Source organism: Tachysurus vachellii, chromosome 4 (assembly GCF_030014155.1).
Source record: "Tachysurus vachellii isolate PV-2020 chromosome 4, HZAU_Pvac_v1, whole genome shotgun sequence".
Taxonomy (NCBI): Eukaryota; Metazoa; Chordata; class Actinopteri; order Siluriformes; family Bagridae; genus Tachysurus; species Tachysurus vachellii.
Genome location: NC_083463.1, coordinates 3,721,471 through 3,740,460, shown reverse-complemented (window position 1 = coordinate 3,740,460; position 18,990 = coordinate 3,721,471). Strand labels below are relative to the sequence as shown.

At 38.6% G+C, this 18,990-nt stretch overlaps 1 protein-coding gene across 1 annotated transcript in view; it reads right to left on the bottom strand.

Annotated features, from left to right (window-relative positions):
- Positions 1–18,990, bottom strand: part of LOC132844213 (collagen alpha-1(VII) chain-like) — a 62,509-nt gene that overhangs the window by 5,379 nt on the left and 38,140 nt on the right. The window contains exons 49-69 of the mRNA XM_060867430.1: positions 16,450–16,485; positions 16,275–16,355; positions 16,114–16,182; positions 15,110–15,145; positions 14,925–14,984; positions 13,895–13,939; positions 13,765–13,800; positions 13,633–13,668; positions 13,434–13,493; positions 9,317–9,442; positions 8,517–8,588; positions 8,388–8,423; positions 8,158–8,217; positions 7,906–7,950; positions 5,824–5,859; positions 5,692–5,727; positions 5,545–5,601; positions 4,765–4,836; positions 4,606–4,677; positions 1,779–1,814; positions 1,578–1,658 (exon numbers count right to left, since the gene is read on the bottom strand). Coding sequence (XP_060723413.1) covers positions 1,578–1,658; positions 1,779–1,814; positions 4,606–4,677; positions 4,765–4,836; positions 5,545–5,601; positions 5,692–5,727; positions 5,824–5,859; positions 7,906–7,950; positions 8,158–8,217; positions 8,388–8,423; positions 8,517–8,588; positions 9,317–9,442; positions 13,434–13,493; positions 13,633–13,668; positions 13,765–13,800; positions 13,895–13,939; positions 14,925–14,984; positions 15,110–15,145; positions 16,114–16,182; positions 16,275–16,355; positions 16,450–16,485 — 1,188 coding nt within the window. The remainder of the gene's footprint in view (positions 1–1,577; positions 1,659–1,778; positions 1,815–4,605; positions 4,678–4,764; positions 4,837–5,544; positions 5,602–5,691; positions 5,728–5,823; positions 5,860–7,905; positions 7,951–8,157; positions 8,218–8,387; positions 8,424–8,516; positions 8,589–9,316; positions 9,443–13,433; positions 13,494–13,632; positions 13,669–13,764; positions 13,801–13,894; positions 13,940–14,924; positions 14,985–15,109; positions 15,146–16,113; positions 16,183–16,274; positions 16,356–16,449; positions 16,486–18,990) is intronic.

Here is an 18,990-nt window from a genome sequence, read left to right as displayed (position 1 = left end):
CTTTAAAAAGTTCTGTTATTTATGCATAACACACACATACACACACACACACACACACACTGTAACACTACAGCTGATGCTCTCTACTAGTGATGCTAGGTCAGGTTTTTTCCAACCCGCAGGTCCCGCTTTTATGAAATTATTGGCCCGCCCCAGGCCACTGTTTCTATTTTTACAACCCGCCCCGCCCCGCAAAAATTAAATAGACGCATTGTAATGTAAATGAAAGCAGGTTTTATTTCACCATAGAAACCAGCATGGTCATATTAACACCAAGATATAAACATTTTCAACATTTACAAAGCATTGTTTGTAATTATCTCTATAGAAGACCTATAAATAAACACCTATAGGTCTAACAAATTACAGTAGCCTATTTTAAAACAGAAAAAGGCTCAAACAAAATCTCTTTCAGATTTTTATTGGCATACAGTTTACAGCCTATGCTACATAAACACTGAACTTTTGTTTTATTTAACAAACGGAAATGTTCATTCAGCGTTTTTACGTTCACTGTGCAAAAAAAGAATTGCATCCACTGTACCCGGATTTAATCTATTTCGCCTAGCCTCGAGCACCTGGCCAGCACAGCTGTAACCTCGGACTTGACATGTGCTGGTACTTTACTTTTGAGAAAAGCGGTAATATTTTGAGACGTGTCGTCCTTTTTCTTAGACCCCCACAAATATTCCTTGACATGCTGGAAGTGCCCGTTTTGTGGCTCTCGTGTTTATATATTTTTTCACACGAGTTGCACTTAAAGTAGCCGATACTGCTGTTGTCTCCTGCTGCAACAATTTCTGAGAACCGTTCCCAAACATTAGATTTTGCAGATTTACCTTCTTTTCTTCGGATTTTGTAACTTCCCGACCTTAATTTCACTTGCACTTCGTCTTCCATTTTAATTATCTGCTTTATTGTTGTGGCTGTGGCGGGAGCTGATTGGCGCTTTCATGACGCGAAGGCAAAGATTTGGGGTCATCACGCAAGTTACGTTGCTACGTAGGCCTATGTATTGTAACCTTATCAATGAATCACATAAAATATAAAAATATATATTCCAAAATATTTTTTTTATATTTTGCTTTTAATGACCCGCCCCAACCTGCCCCGCAGTAAAGTGACAATTATTTTTACCCGCCCCAACCCGACCCGCGGATTATGAGACGACCCGCACATCACTACTCTACTACGTGACAATAACATTACAATTCAACTGCTTTTAATATTAAATCTGGTTCTGAATGTGAGTGGAATTGCTAAACAGATTTCATAATGCAAGTGTGTATCTGTGTATGCGTGTGTGTATCTGTGTGTGTGTGTGTGTATCTGTGTGTGCGTGTGTGTATCTGTGTGTGTGTGTGTGCATCTGTGTGTGTATTTCAGTGAAAGGGGGTCGGTGTGATCTGCTTCCATATGGAGTGGAGCGATTCTTATTCGGCTGAAGATCTTTCATAACCCCAGTTAAGTCAATCAACCACACACACACACACACACACACACACACACACACACACACACTGTCAGATGATACATCCACTTGAAAGCATTACACACGAAAAAGTAATCACACACACCTTAGGTCCTCGCATGCCGATGATTCCAATCTCTCCCTTCTCTCCTCTCATGCCAGGGAGGCCATCTTTCCCAGATGTACCCTGGAGAATGAACACACACACACACACACACACACACACACACACACACACACACGTGAAATAGAGGGCAGAAGTGGGATCATGAAGATAATGGGGAAAAGAAAAAACAACAATCCTTACAGGTTCTCCTGGAACTCCAGGTAGTCCAGCTTCTCCCTGAAAACATCAACAGTGAATCAGGTCATACATTTAAATACGTCTGTGTGTGTGTGTGTGTGTGTGTGTGTGTGTGTGTGTGTAGCATCATGCAGTTACAGGATATGAATCAGACATAACATTATAATAGGTTTTCTACGTCATCCTGAAGACTTTTATTCCTCTTATTGACTACAGTGATTTACAAACTACATATTTTACTTGTCTTACTGAGAAGAGAAAAAAAAACAGTCCAGGATTGTCAATGTGGCTGAAATAATTATCACGAACCCACAGAGTCGGTCTGTTCTCTGAGATTAATGAGGTTTATAACAGGCAGAAAGTTGAGCAGATTATGAGAGATGCTTCCATTCACATTGTTCAGCTGACTCTTATCCAGAAGCACTGACATTTATCTTATTTGAGCAGGAGTGGGTTAAGGGCATTGCTCTAGGGTCCAGCAGCAGCAGCTAAGGTGCTGAGATTCAAACTCACAACCTTCTGATCTCTTGTCTACTTAGCCACTGAGCTCTTGCTGCCATTCGGGTCCATGTTCCCTTTAGTAGATCTGAAGACCATCACATTACTGAAATGTCCAAAGGAGTGTATTTATTTATTCTACCTATCTATCTATCTATCTATCTATCTACCTATCTATCTATCTATCTATCTATCTATCTATCTATCTATCTATCTATCTATCTATCTATCTATCTATCTATCCCTACATCTGTCTGTCTCTATGTTTAACTGTTTATCTCTCTCTATTTATGAATCTATCTCTCAATTTTTCTCTGTCCATCCATCCATCCATCCATCCATCCATCCATCCATCCATCCATCCATCATCCATCCATCCATCCATCCATCCATCCATGTGTCTGACTGTCTATCTCTCTCTCTCTTTCTCTCTCTCTATTTACCAATTTACCATTTATCCATCCACTCATCCATCTGTCTATCTTTCTCTTTTTCTCTCTCTATTTATCGACTTTTCTCTCAATTTGTCCGTCCGTCCGTCCGTCTATCTATCTATCTATCTATCTATCATCTATCTATCTATCTATCTATCTATCTATCTATCTATCTATCTATCTATCTATCTATCTATCTATCTATCTATCTATCCCTACATATGTCTGTCCCTATGTTTAACTGTTTATCTCTCTCTATTTATGAATCTATCTCTCAATTTTTCTCTGTCCATCCATCCATCCATCCATCCATCCATCCATCCATTCATCCATCCATCCATCCATCCATGTGTCTGACTGTCTATCTCTCTCTCTTTTTCTCTCTCTCTCTATTTACCAACCTATCTCTTAATCTGTTCATCCATCTTTCCATCTCTCTGTCTGTTTATTTCTCTCTATTCATTGACCTGTCTTTCAATCTGTATCTTTATCTATCTATCCATTTATCCATCCATCTGTCTATCTTTCTTTTTTTCTCTCTCTATTTATCGATCTCTCTCTCAATTTGTCCGTCCGTCCGTCCGTCCTATAATAATAATAAACGTTAACGTGTGTTTACAAACATCAAGCCTACAAAACACTCCTTCCATAAACACCATTCGCGATAATCGAATTCAGTCATTCTGTAAGTTTTTACTGATTGGGACTGCTGACCATTCAGATTCGAGAATCACTAATACTGCTGTAAATGTATTAACGCCTTCTGACCAATCAGAATCGAGAGTCACTAATAGTGCTCTAAATTCATCAATATCTTCTGACCAATCAGGTTTGAGAATTACTAATAATGCTGTAAATGTATTAACATCAATTGGCCAATCAGATTCGAGAATCTACTAACACTGCTGTAAATATATCGTCTTCTGACCAATCAGATTTGAGAATCTGCTGTAAATATATCATCTTCTGACCAATCAGATTTGAGAATCACTAACACTGCTGTAGATGTATAAAATGCTAGACATTAGTGTACTACATGTAATTACTGTATTATTTTTAGCATACCTGCAGTATACATGATGTACACTGTACTGCTACAGTATCTCCAGTTTCTCAAAGATAGTTTTAGAAATACAGGCGTAATCGCTCAGCTTTACATCTGACAGGCAAAAACATCAGTGTGGGCTCTTGTGAGGTTATTTGTGAAAGACTCAGGGTAGACTTGGGGCCGAATCTGCTCACATTGTTCTCGACTGTGCTGAATGACACTGTGTCATTAATCCAGTACCGGGACAGAGCTACTGTCTACTGAGCTTATTTATACACAGCAAACACTGACAGCAGCAGATGGTGCTATTACTTTATATTTATTATGATTAGTGTATATTATTATTATTATTATAATTATTATTATGATTAGTGTATATTATTATTATTATTATTATTATTATTATTATTATTATTATTATGAACAGTAGTAATATTAAATATTAATATTAAGTCACATACTTGAGCCAGCGTCTACAGGAAAAATCTCTTATTTTAAACTTCTAATGTGTGTCCATGTTCTTCCAGCATTCTCATTCAATACAGTAAACATTTAAAAAAAAAGGCAGCATCCTCTGATGGCTCAGGTCCTTTAGATGCAAAGAATTTGTGTTGCAGGTTTTATCTTTTATTATTAATATTAGTATTTATTATGAAAGCATTGTTTGAGGAAAACATTAAGGAACATCAGAGACTTCGGCTACCTGAGCCGTGGACTGCTCTCGCTGCTCCTAGCAGGCAGCTTCTTAAAGTTCTTAATCTTAATAATTGACACAATTCTTATTTCACTCATAATGTTTGGAATCACCATCTGAGATACAACATATACAGAAACAATTTCCAGAACATACCTTTTGTCCTCCTGGTCCACGAGCACCTGGAAACCCAGGTGACCCTCTTTCACCTGCCTCTCCACGCAGACCCTACACACAGGTAAAAAAACATTGTACTACACAATGTACACAACCACACTGGTTTTCCAAGCATGTCTGTATACCGAGGCGTCTCACCTGTACTCCTGGTGGTCCCTCTTGACCTTTAACGCCCTTTTCACCTTGCAATCCTTTCGCACCTCGTTCTCCCTGAGGAAACACATCTACCTTTCACTTGTTGCATAAGCATTCACGTAATAAAGTAGTAATGAACAGAAATCCAAAAGGAATTTAATCTACAATGCAACATTTTAACTAACAAACAAGAACCAATGAAGGTCTCAAAACCTCCATCAGCAATGCTACATGCCACAAGCATCAAATAAAAACCTTTTGGGGGGACGTCGTGGCCTAATGGTTAGAGAGTCTGACTCCTAACCCTAAGGTTGTAGGTTCGAGTCTCAGCCCGTCCACGACTGAGGTGCCCTTGAGCAAGGCACCGAACCCCCCCAACTGCTCCCCGGGCACCGCAGCATAAATGGCTGCCCACTGCTCCGGGTGTGTGTTCACGGGGTGTGTGTTCGCGGTGTGTGTGTGTTCACTGCTGTGTGTGTGCGCTTTGGATGGGATAAATGCAGAGAACAAATTCTGAGTACGGGTCACCGTACTTAGCCGTATGTCACGTCACTTTTTCACTTTCACATTTCATCCAATGCAACATGGTGTCTAGTTTCCACTAGGAAAAAAAAAAATTCTTCTGGTTGTTATGTTGCATTTTGAGAATTTTTTTAACTCACTCTGTCTGTAATAGGAAGAAACTATATTTAAGGTGCAGTACTGATTTTAAAGGGTTTATATTAAAGTCCTTTTGACTGTCCTGACCATTTCTTTTGTTCGTTTTAAATAATTTGAACTCACCGTTTCGCCTTTATTTCCCTTTTCCCCAGTAGGCCCCCCCACCAACAGAGTTTCACCCTATAATAACAAAATGAAAAGTCAAATGAAAGCTTTTTCTCATGCTGACAGAGCACACATTTATTTACTGAACATCAATAAGACATTCACCTTCTCTCCTTTCTCTCCTTGAGGTCCTGCTTCACCCTGCAGTTATGTTGAAAGATATTTGCTACAGTACATGTCCTGAATATTAATTAGAACTGAATTATTAGAAACGGTTGTTTTATAAGTTTCTCTTACCTTTTCTCCTCTGGCTCCTTTGCCACCTACAAATCCCTGGAAACATCAGATTTGCGTATTATAAATTAAAACATGTATTAAGTAATATAACACAATACATGGGCGATATGAGGGAGCGGGCTTATGATTGAACAGGATGTACAATATATTTTTTACAAGCAGCCTTCATGTTTAAATCATTCATTGATGTAAATTTTAACATTCAGGAAATAGTATTTTCAGATGTTTCCGCCTCATCAGGCAATGGTTTATCAGGACGATTTAACTTTAAGGGGTCTAGTTACGCCCCTGGTTTTACATTTTACTATATAGAATTACAGTCTTGCATTTTATTGATTACTAAATGATGTACTGGTCTGTGATGCACTGTTCTTTGTCAGTAATTGTACAGTACTGTCTTGTACTGTTTGTACATGTACATGTTTGTACACTATTTTAACACATGCGCTTTATGTGAAGGTCTACTTGGGGTTGTCTGTGGGTTGTCTCCTGTACAGCACCATGGTCCTGGAGGTATGTCAGAATCCATGACACTATCACCACCATGTTTCTTAGATGGGATACAATTCTTATGTTGGAATACAGTTCTTGTCCTCCTCAGTTACTTCTCAATTCAAGACTATAGTTTGGTTTTGGTTTCTTCTGACTATTTTCCAAATAAGCTTTCGGCTTTTCCATGTGATTTTCAGCAAACTACAGACAGGCGGTGGTGCTCTTTTTGAGATCAACCCTTTCTCCTTGCATCTTGATATGCATACTGTTGTTATTCAGTGTTCAAAGTTGTGAAAGAGTTCTTCGGTTCCTTAGAAGTTACCAAGGTTTCATTTGTGACCTTGCAGACTATTAAAGGTCCTGAAACTGGTGGAGTCCGAACACTTTATGGATGGTTTTGTAACATTTTCCAGCATGATGAACCTCAATAACTCTTTTCCTGAGATCTTCAAATATCCCCCTTGCTTGTGCCATGATACATGTTCTTTAACATGTGTTGTGAAGATCAGACTTCGGGTCCCTGTTCTTTAAATACTCACTCACACCTGTTTGTCCTCCCATTGACTGAAGACTCTAATTTCATCTTCAAATTAATTGCTAACGCTAGATGTTCAAATACACCAGCCACTAAAAATATGTACTATTTTATCATTTTCCTAAATAAATAAATGCCCATAGGGGGCACGGTGTCTTAGTGGTTAGCACGTTCGCCTCACACCTCCAGGGTTGGGGGTTCGATTCCCGCCTCCGCCTTGTGTGTATGGAGTTTGCATGTTCTCCCTTTGCCTCGGGGGTTTCCTCCGGGTACTCCGGTTTCCTACCCCGGTCCAAAGACATGCATGGTAGGTTGATTGGCATCTCTGGAAAATTGTCCGTAGTGTGTGATTGCGTGAGTGAATGAGAGTGTGTGTGTGTGTGTGCCCTGTGATGGGTTGGCACTCCGTCCAGGGTGTATCCTGCCTTGATGCCCGATGACGCCTGAGATAGGCACAGGCTCCCTGTGACCCGAGGTAGTTCGGATAAGCGGTAGAAGATGAATGAATGAATAAATAAATGGCTATGTGTAACATTTTTATTTCATTTGTTTAATTGATTTCTCTTTTCTATTATGGGACTTGGATATATTACACAGGTTTCACAAACATACAAGTGCCACTGTATGAATGATTGATTGAGTTAAGTCCTCTGTCTGCTTGAGAGCTACCAGGTTTGCATGTGTGTGTATGTTTTTAATTCATACACACCGTATTAAGTATTTATGAGTATGACAGTGCGTGGGAGAGGAGAGTGTATAGATAAGAGCAGTCTGACTCTCCTCCTACATCCTGCTCTGCCTCAATCTGCTGTTTGAGTTGTTCCTTTAAACATACAGAGATATTGAGCTCCCTATCTGTAAGGTGAGATCAGTCATCATGACGGTGACACAGACAAAAGTGATAGGGCTTTTTCTGGGCACCGCATGATGAAGATTAATAAGACAAATCTACCGGCACAGACACTGGTGCCAGAGAGATGCGATGGATGGGAAAGACTGGCTACGGAAAATACGATAAATACGTAATGCAGAACAGGAAATGCACTCATAATTACCGGAGGTCCTCTCTCTCCATCCACCCCAGCTCGTCCCTCTTCTCCCTACAGACAAGCAAACGTTAGATACAAAATGTGTACAAAAATATAACCATCGGCCATTAACGATTCAATTATAGAATGGAAATGAATCATTTTTATAGAAAAGAAGCCTAGAAATAGTTTAAATGCTTATGTACAGTATATATAACCGTATATTTACACATTTGTATCTTTTTCATGTGCATTATAGAAATATGTGAGCTTTCCTACCCGAGGCCCAGGGTCTCCTCTCTCTCCTCTCTGTCCTGGTACTCCTACAGCAACCTCACCCTGAGAGAGAATGAGAGAGAGAGAGAGAGAGAGAGAGAGCGAGAGAGAGAGAGAGAGAGAGAGAGAGAGAGAGAGAGAGAGAGAGATACAGGTTCAATCATCTGAAGGAGACTCAAAGCCAAATGTATATAAACGTATAAGATTATTCGGTGATAATACGACACACTTACTTTATCACCTTTAGGCCCCGGGGGACCTGCATTACCCTGATAAGAAGAAAAAGAACGAGTGATTACGAGAAAAAAAAATCTCTTTCACCGACACAAATACTCAAACTCCATAATCCTTTTCACACTCACCGGTGGTCCAGGTGTCCCGGGATTACCGGCTGTCCCTGGGTTTCCTGCTTTTCCTATGAAGCCTTGCAGACCCTGAAAACCCAAAACAAAATAAATATCCAAGACTCAAACCAGAGTGACTCTCACGCTAAGCAACATTCATTCATTCATTCATTTTCTACCGCTTATCCGAACTACCTCGGGTCACGTGGAGCCTGTGCCTATCTCAGGCGTCATCGGGCATCAAGGCAGGATACACCCTGGACGGAGTGCCAACCCATCGCAGGGCACACACACACACTCATTCACTCACACAATCACACACTACGGACAATTTTCCAGAGATGCCAATCAACCTACCATGCATGTCTTTGGACCGGGGGAGGAAACCGGAGTACCCGGAGGAAACCCACAAGGCACCGGGAGAACATGCAAACTCCACACACACAAGGCGGAGGCGGGAATCGAACCCCCAACCCTGGAGGTGTGGGGCGAACGTGCTAACCACTAAGCCACCGTGCCCCCCCCCAAGCAACTGCCAAATCAAAATTATACACGCAACATGATCTTTCAACATCAGCTGTATATTTAATAAGGAGGCCTTAAAAACTGGTAATAGCAACCTCCAGTTTGTAATTTAATAAATGTAAAAAACATATACAAATAAAGAAACTAAACTTGTTCTCTACTAGCAATAAAGTTTAGATGCATTTGGATATCCAGTACAGTAAAAAGTGAGTTTTTTCAAAACCAATACATGTCCAAGACCCAGGGATTTGTCTAAACCACCATAGCCCTTAATGTCGAGTGTCAACACTAACCCTCTCCCCTGGAGGTCCTGGATTTCCCGGTTGACCCGTTTCCCCTCTTTGACCAGCAAGTCCTGGTGTTCCTGATGTTCCCAGAGGTCCAGGTGGGCCTGAAGGGCCTGGAAGACCAGGATCACCCTTACAAAAATCACAGATCATGTTCATGTTTATAGCAAATCTGAGCTATATTATTTTATTTTTAATAAAATATTATAACTTATTTATAAAAACATTAAACAGAGACTGTATAACGGACGCTACTGTATCTGTCTCATATCTTTCTTGTAGAGTATTGCATTGTCTGTTTGTATTGTCTTTTGTCTTGCACTGTTTGGACAATGTCGAACACATAGACTTTATGTTAATTTTTACTTTTTAGCCTTTAGTCCTATGTTGTCCTGTTTTATTTCACTGTGTATTGCTGTATACTAGAGCGGCAAAAGATGTCATTTTTCTACTGAGGTAAAAGTTTTCATCTTAATTATTACAGAACTGTGAAAAAGGTTTCATCTTTATTAATGGAGTTAATGAGTTACTGAGGTAAAATATTAAGTAAAATATTGTATTATTATACTGAGGTAAAATAAATAAGTTACTGAGGTAAAATATTTCATCTAATTAGTGCCTTACATTTGTTTAATAAACCTGAGCAATATGAAGCAGTGTGATTTAAAAGGCACTAACTGTGAAAAAAGAATAAATAAATATTCAAGGTGAGGTCCTTGACTCAAAGGTCAAATTATAACCTTCAAGCTACTTAAGCGTGCAGCCAGAAAAGTGTATAAAAGATAGCAAACTTACTGAGCTGTGGGTAGAATGTTTAAATCTGAGACTGGGAAAAGGGTAAAGGTGTGTGTGTGTTAGTGTGTGTTTGTATGTGATTGTGTGTACATTTTACGTTTTCTCTCTAAAGATCTCAGAAGCCTGGCTTCTGCTTGGTTGGAATGAAAACCTGCACCCACACCGGCCCTTTGTGGATAAGATCGGACACCGCTGCATTAGACCATGGAGCATCTGTGCTTAGTATGACCATATAACCCCAATTTTATCATCTCTACACTGGCTACCTGTTAAGTTTAGAATTGATTACAAACTGCTGCTACTTACGTACAAGGCTCTTAATGGTTTAGCTCACATGTACTGTATCTAACTAGTCTTCTAACTCGTTACAATCCTTTACGCTCTCTGAGATCACAAAACTCAGGAATTCTGGTAGTTCGGAGAATATCTAAGTCTACTAAAGGCGGTAGAGCGTTTTCATATTTAGCTCCCAAACTCTGGAACGGTCTTCCTGATAGTGTTCGGGGCTCAGACACACTTTCCCAGTTTAAATGTAGATTAAAAACTCATCTCTTTAGTCAGACGTACACATAATACATTCCATTATATTGTGCACTAATACATCAGACTTGCAAATATTATGAACAGCATATATGTTAATCCCTCTGCACTGCTTCTCTCTTTCTACCCATCCCGAGGCATCCAGAAATTGTACCAACTCCGATCGTCTTCCGTGTGATCAAGATTTTGGACCACTGAGATGAGGCTGACTCTGATGTGAACTCCATGGGATCTTTTGCATCTATACAACATCTGTTTGACTGTATATTTATAATCACACCCTCCAGTGTCACCCAAATGAAAGGGTTCCCCTTTGAGTCTGGTTCCTCTCAAGGTTTCTTCCTTACCATCTAAGGGAGTTTTTCCTTGCCACTGCTGCCTGAGTCACCTCAGACTTGCTCAATGGGGATAAATACATACATATTGTGAACTAAATCTATCTAATATTAATCTTGAATTTTGTATTCTATTAATCTTTATATTATTTTTTTATAATAACCTTTTGTTCTATGTTTATGTTCTGTAAAGCTGCTTTGAGACAATGTCACTTGTAAAAAGCGCCATACAAATAAACTTGAATTGAATTGAATATGTTTCTTTAATGGAAATGACATATTATCTAAAGCCTCTCAGAAGGCTCTGAACCTCATCTACAAATGTTGTTGTTTTTGTTGTAGCTCCACTGTAGTTCCATTAGTGTCTTTTAAACTTTATTTGATTAAAAATAGATCTCGACTACGATTCTGCTTAAAGTACCATGACAGAAATCCATGCGATTAAGCTAACACATTTAAAAGACATAAACCTTAAATATTTTATATGGTTTGGTTTTTACAGCGACCGATTCACCACTTAGAGAGCCGACTGAGACGCGTCATCTATGTCTTTGATATGTCTAGAATGTTGCGGTAGATTAGTAACCGTATTCATGTGATGTAGGCTGTCTCCAGTGAGTGACCGAGCTATTTAACACGTTCGAATCCTATGGCAAATTAGGCATTCACTGAAAGGAAGAAAGGTCATAAAAACACTCAGGTAATTGAAATGGCATTAAGTGAACAGAAGCGATGCCTGCTGTGGTCTCTGGCTTCTTGTATATTTTTTTAAACCAAGGTTTCAGCACGTAAACGGAGTGCTTTGTGCTTGTTAACATTTTCAGAATAAGGTGACTAGTGACATCACTGGCATTTAACTGCAGGCGGTCACGTGTGCAACAGATTTTGAGAATCACTCAGAAAAGATGAATCCTGCAGTGAAAGAAAGGGCTGTGAAAAATGATATTCTGAGGTTTTTTTAACAAAACAAAAAAACAAACAAAACAGAATATATATATATATATATATATATATATATATATATATATATATATATATATATATATATATATGTGTGTGTGTGTGTGTATGTGTGTGTGTGTGTGTGTATATATATATATATATATATATATATATATATATATATATATATATATATATATATATATATATATATATAAAATGAAGAGTTGTTTTATGTATACAGTATATACACGATAAGGTAAGGTAAGTACTTTATTGTGATTGCATACAATACAAAGAAATGTAGTTCCCAACAAGGGCATCTAAACATAAAACAATAAATAAATTTAAGTTAGGAGTATTAAAAGAAATCAAGAATAAATAGAGTACACCGTTAAAAAATATGTGTAACTAGATTTGTAAAGTTCGTCGCGACAAACTTTGATGTTGGCTTTGACGAGGCAAGTATTCGCAAAGGCCAGTGCTTTTTGGAGGTGAGTGGACATAAGGGTCAGTGTTACTTTTGGAGGCAAGTGGACAGAAAGATAGGGTGCCAAAACATTTGGAGGCAAGTGGAGACGAGCATGTGACGTCATCTGAATACTCCTGAGGAAGTTCTCCTCATTGGGCTGAATGTTTTGATATGTCACATGCCCATGTTGTGCAAAATTTTTTTTTTTCACGTGACATCACGTGACGTCATGTGACGTCATCAGAATACACGTGAGGAAGTTCCCCTCATTGTTCTGAGTGTTTTGATATGTCACATGTCCATGTTGTAAAAAGTTTTTTGATTTTGCATATTTTGGGGGCGGGGATGCGGCACAACTGGAAGGCCAGTCGGTGCACCGATTTAAACCTTTGTTCAGAGTATCACCCTAAAGGAGCTGGCTGTTTGGTGTAGATAGTTCGAAAGCTTACCGAGTTATAAACCTCCAAAGTTTATAATGGGAGTCTATGGGGAAAAAAGGCCATTTTGAGACCCAGTACCGGAAGTACTGGTACTCGGATCGCTTAGAAAAGTAATAGCAACAAACTTCAGACCAGCGTCTACAACATATCCGAATTTGGTGCATGTGGCTCGAAAGCCCTAGGCCGCATTAAATTTTATAAATTTTGTCTAAGCTGAAATAGGAAACAGAATGTTGGCTTCTACAAAGCCAACATAATAACTTGGTTATCTGTATATTTAAAGTATATTTCACATTTTAAAGTGAAAAGGTGCCATATGAAATTTCTTTATAAAAATGTAGCCTCATATCAGATACGTCCAATGAAGATCCTATGGGATTGTTATATCTTCATTAGATGGAGCTGTTATTAGGCTAAATATTTAAAACAAAAATTTGGCATTGTAAAAGTTCATGACTCTTATTGTGTATCATAAGAACATCATATCGACCCCTGCTTTGTAATCAGAAAACAAGAATTCTGTAATTGCTCAGTGTTTTGTGTGTTGTCTGAGCGTATGATTAATAATGTTAGTATGTGGCTGTAAATATGTTTGATACCTTTAAGCCTGCAGGTCCAGTCTGCCCTGGAGGGCCTACCATTCCGACACCCGCTTCACCCTGAAATATACAAACAAGAAAACAACAAAATCACTGAGAAGACACTGCAGAGACACTGCTGAGACACAGCAGAGACACTACTGAGACACTGCTGAGACACTGCTGAGTTTTAGTAACAGAGTCAGAGTTAGAGCCCTACTTTGGCTCCTTTAGGTCCTAGAGGTCCTCTTTGTCCCTGAAATTATAAAATAAGAAAAAAAAAACACATTAAAAATCACACCAGAAAGATAATATAGCAGATTGTTACTTAATAGCATAAGCAGATACTCACACTTTCACCAGGCTCACCCGGGTCACCGCTTGTACCCTACAGGACAAAAACACAATGAAATATGACTGATTTGTGCTCCTGTGTGTGGAAAAGAGATGCCAGGGTTCCTAATGCATGGTTTTATACTCACTCGGTCACCTTTGATTCCAGCTGGTCCCTTATCTCCTTTAATACCCTGAGAAAAAAAGATAACTGAGATTCAAAAACATAACTGTGGAATTTCAGTGCTGTAAAATCTGCTTCTCAGAGACACCTTAAATTTTACAACATGGCTAAATCGTGGATGTTTTTCAGGGTGAATAATTTGAGTCTGCAGATGGTCAAAGTGTAAAAAAGTTTCACAAAATATCAAGCTTATCATTTTTCAGTATGCAAAATAAGCCCAAGGGAACTAGACAGTATGTGTAGAGTTGATAGCGAGCCTAATTTGCATATTTCTAAGGAATGTTGATTGAGCTGTGCTGGTGCGTTCATGCGTTTTATTATTATTATTATTATTATTATTATTATTATTATTATTATTATACAAAGTACATAATATAAAAATAGATTTCACATTTTAAAGTGACAAGGTGCACTGTAGCGCATGTCGTACTATAAACAATGAGGCATGTAAATTTACAGTTAGAAATTTCGTTATAAAAATGAAGCCTCATATCAGATACGTCCAATGAAGATCCAGTGGGATTGTTATATCTTCATTAGATGTAGCTGATATTAGGCTAAATATTTAAAACAAAATTTGGCATTGTAAAAGTTCATGACTCTTGATATTAAAGACAAATTCCTGTAAGCAATACAGGATTGACTTATTGATTCATACAAAGGTTTAGATCCAAAACTCTCAGCATTAACAAGCTTTATTATTTGCCTTTCCGGCTTTAAGCAAAATGCATAAACAGGAAGTGAGACAATGTGTGAAAATTAATGTTCAATGTTAATTGTTCTGAAGAAAAGTGAATAATAATAATAATAATAATAATAATAGATACACTGATGATGCACTGATTAATTTAAGCAAATACAAAACATGTTTTTTCCACATTCTTTATATCCTTTTCAAATCTTGTACCTTTATTACAGGTGAAAACATTTAAATATTAATACGTATGGATAGATATGTGAACTTTATGAAGGATGAGAGACACAATGAGAATCACCTGCGGTCCAGGTAAACCTCTCTCTCCTGCTACTCCAGGCAGTGTATCACCAGTAGGACCCTTTTAAATTCAAAGAAAAATAATTATTAGTGTCAGATATTCACTCTATAGAGCTGCAGCTCACTGTGATTCATAATGCAAGATGACGAATCACACGCTGAGCTGTAAGCAGTGCAGTGACTCACCCGCTCTCCCTTCACTCCAGGGGGTCCAGCTACTGACTGCAGAGAGAAGGAGAGAAATAAAAAGAGAAAAATGGACATAAATACCTGACTATTTCACTAATAATACAATCATGAATAAATGTAATAATCTTAATTCCATAATAATAAGTACAGACTAAAAACCTTTGTGTTTGGCTGCTATAGCTGAAATTTTTCACAGAGAGTTTTATTCCCTTAACACAAAAGCCATTTTATATTTATTACAGAATAGCAGGTCATCCTTTTTATATTCATTTCAATCCCTGTTATTTTTATGTTACAGCATCTATTAAGAGTGCTTTTCTTGAATTCATTAAGACTTGAATTAAAAAATAAATGCAGACTGTTACACTTTAGGCTCCTTCCATCAAGGTTAAACAAAAGCTAAACCGCCACAACATCCCTATTGTCAAAGTCTGGACATTATCAGAGCTTCTGATTGAAAAAAAATGAATAGGTGTCTGACCAATCAGAATCTAGTATTCAGCAGTGATACATCTATACGGCTATGTCCCATATTACAGGTACAAATAAAACTCTGCTGCTTTTGCTGTAATTCTTTTAAATGTAACACAAAAGGTAAGCAGGCAGGTATCCACTGTGATCACCACTGTGTAACTACTTCGGGTCACGGGGAGCCTGTGCCTATCTCAGGCGTCATCGGCCATCAAGGCAGGATACACCCTGGACGGAGTTCCAACCCATCGCAGGGCACACACACACACTCTCGTTCACTCACACAATCACACACTACGGACAATTTTCCAGAGATGCCTATCAACCTACCATGCATGTCTTTGGACCGGGGGAGGAAACCGGAGTACCGGGAGGATACCCCCGAGGCACGGGGAGAGCATGCAAACTCCACACACACAAGGTGGAGGCGGGAATCGAACCCCCAACCCTGGAGGTGTGAGGCGAACGTGCTAACCACTAAGCCACCGTGCCCCCCCAACCCTGTACTACATTCAGATATTCATACTTACTTTTCCAGGTGGCCCGGTGTCTCCTTGCTCGCCTTTCGGGCCTAAAGGTCCGACCGGTCCTGCTATACCCTGTGGAGAATTGAATGAGGAGTGAGAAAAAGCACAAGCATAAAAACACATTTAAAACACATAGATGACATGGAATTGAATCATATTCCTGCCTGTTTTCCTGGTAAGCCTGGTGTTCCTTCCTTTCCAGGTATGCCATCTCTTCCAGGAACCCCAGGCTTTCCTCCTTCTCCCTGTGGAAAACAGCGAGTGTTAGAGGGACAAAAACTTCACAGGGCACTGATCAGTACAGTTATGGATCTGAGCTGTAGGTTATTCAAGGCTCACCGTTTGTCCTGGGAGGCCTGCCGGTCCTTGTGGCCCCTATGAGAGATCACACGCATCATAAGCATAAATTAAGTTAATATTCAAATAAAATGTGTGAAGGTCATTTCACTGAGCCTTCAAAGAATGTTATATGTAACCCTCATACATTTTACTAGACATTAATAGTGACATCAGTCACCTGTAAAAACTGAACCATTAGTCATTAGTTCATGGTGATATACAGTATAAGGCAGTAAGAAGCCTCTCTATGTTGTTTTGAAGCGGTGCTTCACTTTACTACTTGTTTTTTAGTAACAATGACTTTGTGTTTGTGAGCATGGATTAAAACACACACTTCTCTGTCTTTAAGCATTTACATAAGATGTCTTTAAGATTTAAAAAAGCGATGTTGTCAGTTTCTGGGTTAATGTCTCTAGCCTTGTAGCTAGTCTGTGACCCAATGAGCCACTTTCAGCTAAATAATGAACATAAATGTATGTGCAAATCAGAGCACCTGTTACGGAAGCCGAGATGGTTCATGTTTTAAACACTTCACTGAAATACTTTGCTAGGACCATTTGTAAGAAAAATATATCGAAATGAATTTATTTTCTGAATTGATTATTAAACATACAGTTATAAAGCTAGAGTAAGGAGAGAAAATGAGCTGAAGTGAATGTTCTAGCAATCCATTAACGCTTTCTAAAGAAGAAACATAATTAGGTCCTACTGGGACATCTGAGTCTGCCGATTCTGCATTGAGAGGTTATTAACAAGATTCAGATAAGAGTGCAAACACACAGACACACTTACACACACACACACGCACACACACACTAGGTACAAGGCAAAGATTATCCTGGTTCAGTTCATTCTTCTGAACAAAATAAATGGGTAATAAAATTAAATAAATTAAATGGGTTTAAGAAGCACTTCCAGTTTTGAGATTTATAAAGCTCACACTCACAAAGGTGAGTTTACTTAAATGACACATTTTAAAGGTAATATATCCATACACTCTTAAAAATAAAGGAATCTTAAATGGTTCTTTGTCAGGGTTTATGTTTTAACATCCATGGAACTGTTTCATTGCACAAAAGGTCATTTACTGTGGAAAAAGGTTCTTTAGATGAGAAAAATGTTCTTCATAGTATTAAAAAATAGTTTTAAGTACCATCTACTAAAAGGTTCTTTGGGAAACTCTCTTTTTCCTGGCACCTTTATTTTTAAGAATGTTCACAGGGTCATGTTGAACCTGGAACATATCCAAGGGGACCCAGGAAACACTCTGGACAAGATGTAAACCAATTGCAGGGCACAACTACACACAACACAAACAACATACATTTAGGTTTCTTAGGCTGGGGAGGAAACCAGAGAAGCAGTAGTACAGGGAGAACATGCAAACTCCACACATACAAGCTGGAGGCATGGACCGAAACCCCAACCCCCAAGGGTGTGAGACATACTAATATCAAAAAAATAAACAACAGCCAATGACTGGTTTGTTCCAGCTCAGTCCAGCACAGCTGAGGCCAGAAGCCGCTGGAGCTGACTGTGTTAAATTCTGAGTTAAATTCTGAATTTTTTCACACATCTTGAACTTAATCATGTAGCTGACTGAGAGACATAGTAATGTGTTCATGGCTTTTCATGCTGGTTAATATTCAGAATGTGCAGCAGCTGCCTGATGGATAGACCAGTAAAGAGGCCATTACTGTAATCTGCCCTGCTGGAGATAAGTGGACAGGCAGGGCTTTTCTCTTTTTTTTTATGTTGTTTGGAGACATACAGTACATTCATCAAGGCATTAACAACCTTAGTGAATATGGTCACTTCGTACAAACTGAGTTAACCTCAGTCCTCATAAGTCTATGGCAGTTTTTAGATGCTGGAGATGTTTTAAAATGCCTTGAGATTGGCTCTTATTCCAGTGACTTATAGCATATTAATGGCAAATTCAGCACAAGTTGTGCTACAGTAATATGTGAGGACACTAAAATAGAGCCATAAGACATGCACTAAATAGATTTTAACTATACTACTTGATTTGAGTACTGGATTATGTAGCCCTGAGTCTTGTTGTTTACATGTTGTTTACATGTTGTAAAAACTATAATGTTCAATCGTTCATATGACTGATTTAACTTTTGTGTGATATTTTTGTTTTTGAAAGGTTGTAAATGTGAAGGTTGTAAATGTGAAGGATTGTCAATAATATTGATGAGTGATGAGTCTATCAAGGTGCAAGGCCACTGTGGAAACCAAAAGAAAGAATCTGAAGATACTAAAAATTATTATTTGCAACATAATGTACAATATAGTAAACAAATTAACAACCAAAGGTCATTTTTGAGCACATATCTCTAGACATATAGTCACACACATTAGTTACATTTCTGGAAACCATTCCTAATCAACCGAAGACACACATGAACTTCACATTCCTGGTATTTCCAATACCAGCTGCAGTAATATACTGTACCAGGCATCTGAGCTCAGCTCAGTTCCTAAATCTGGCACATGGTCTACTGGTTTGTTTTGGTGCTACTTTCAATAATG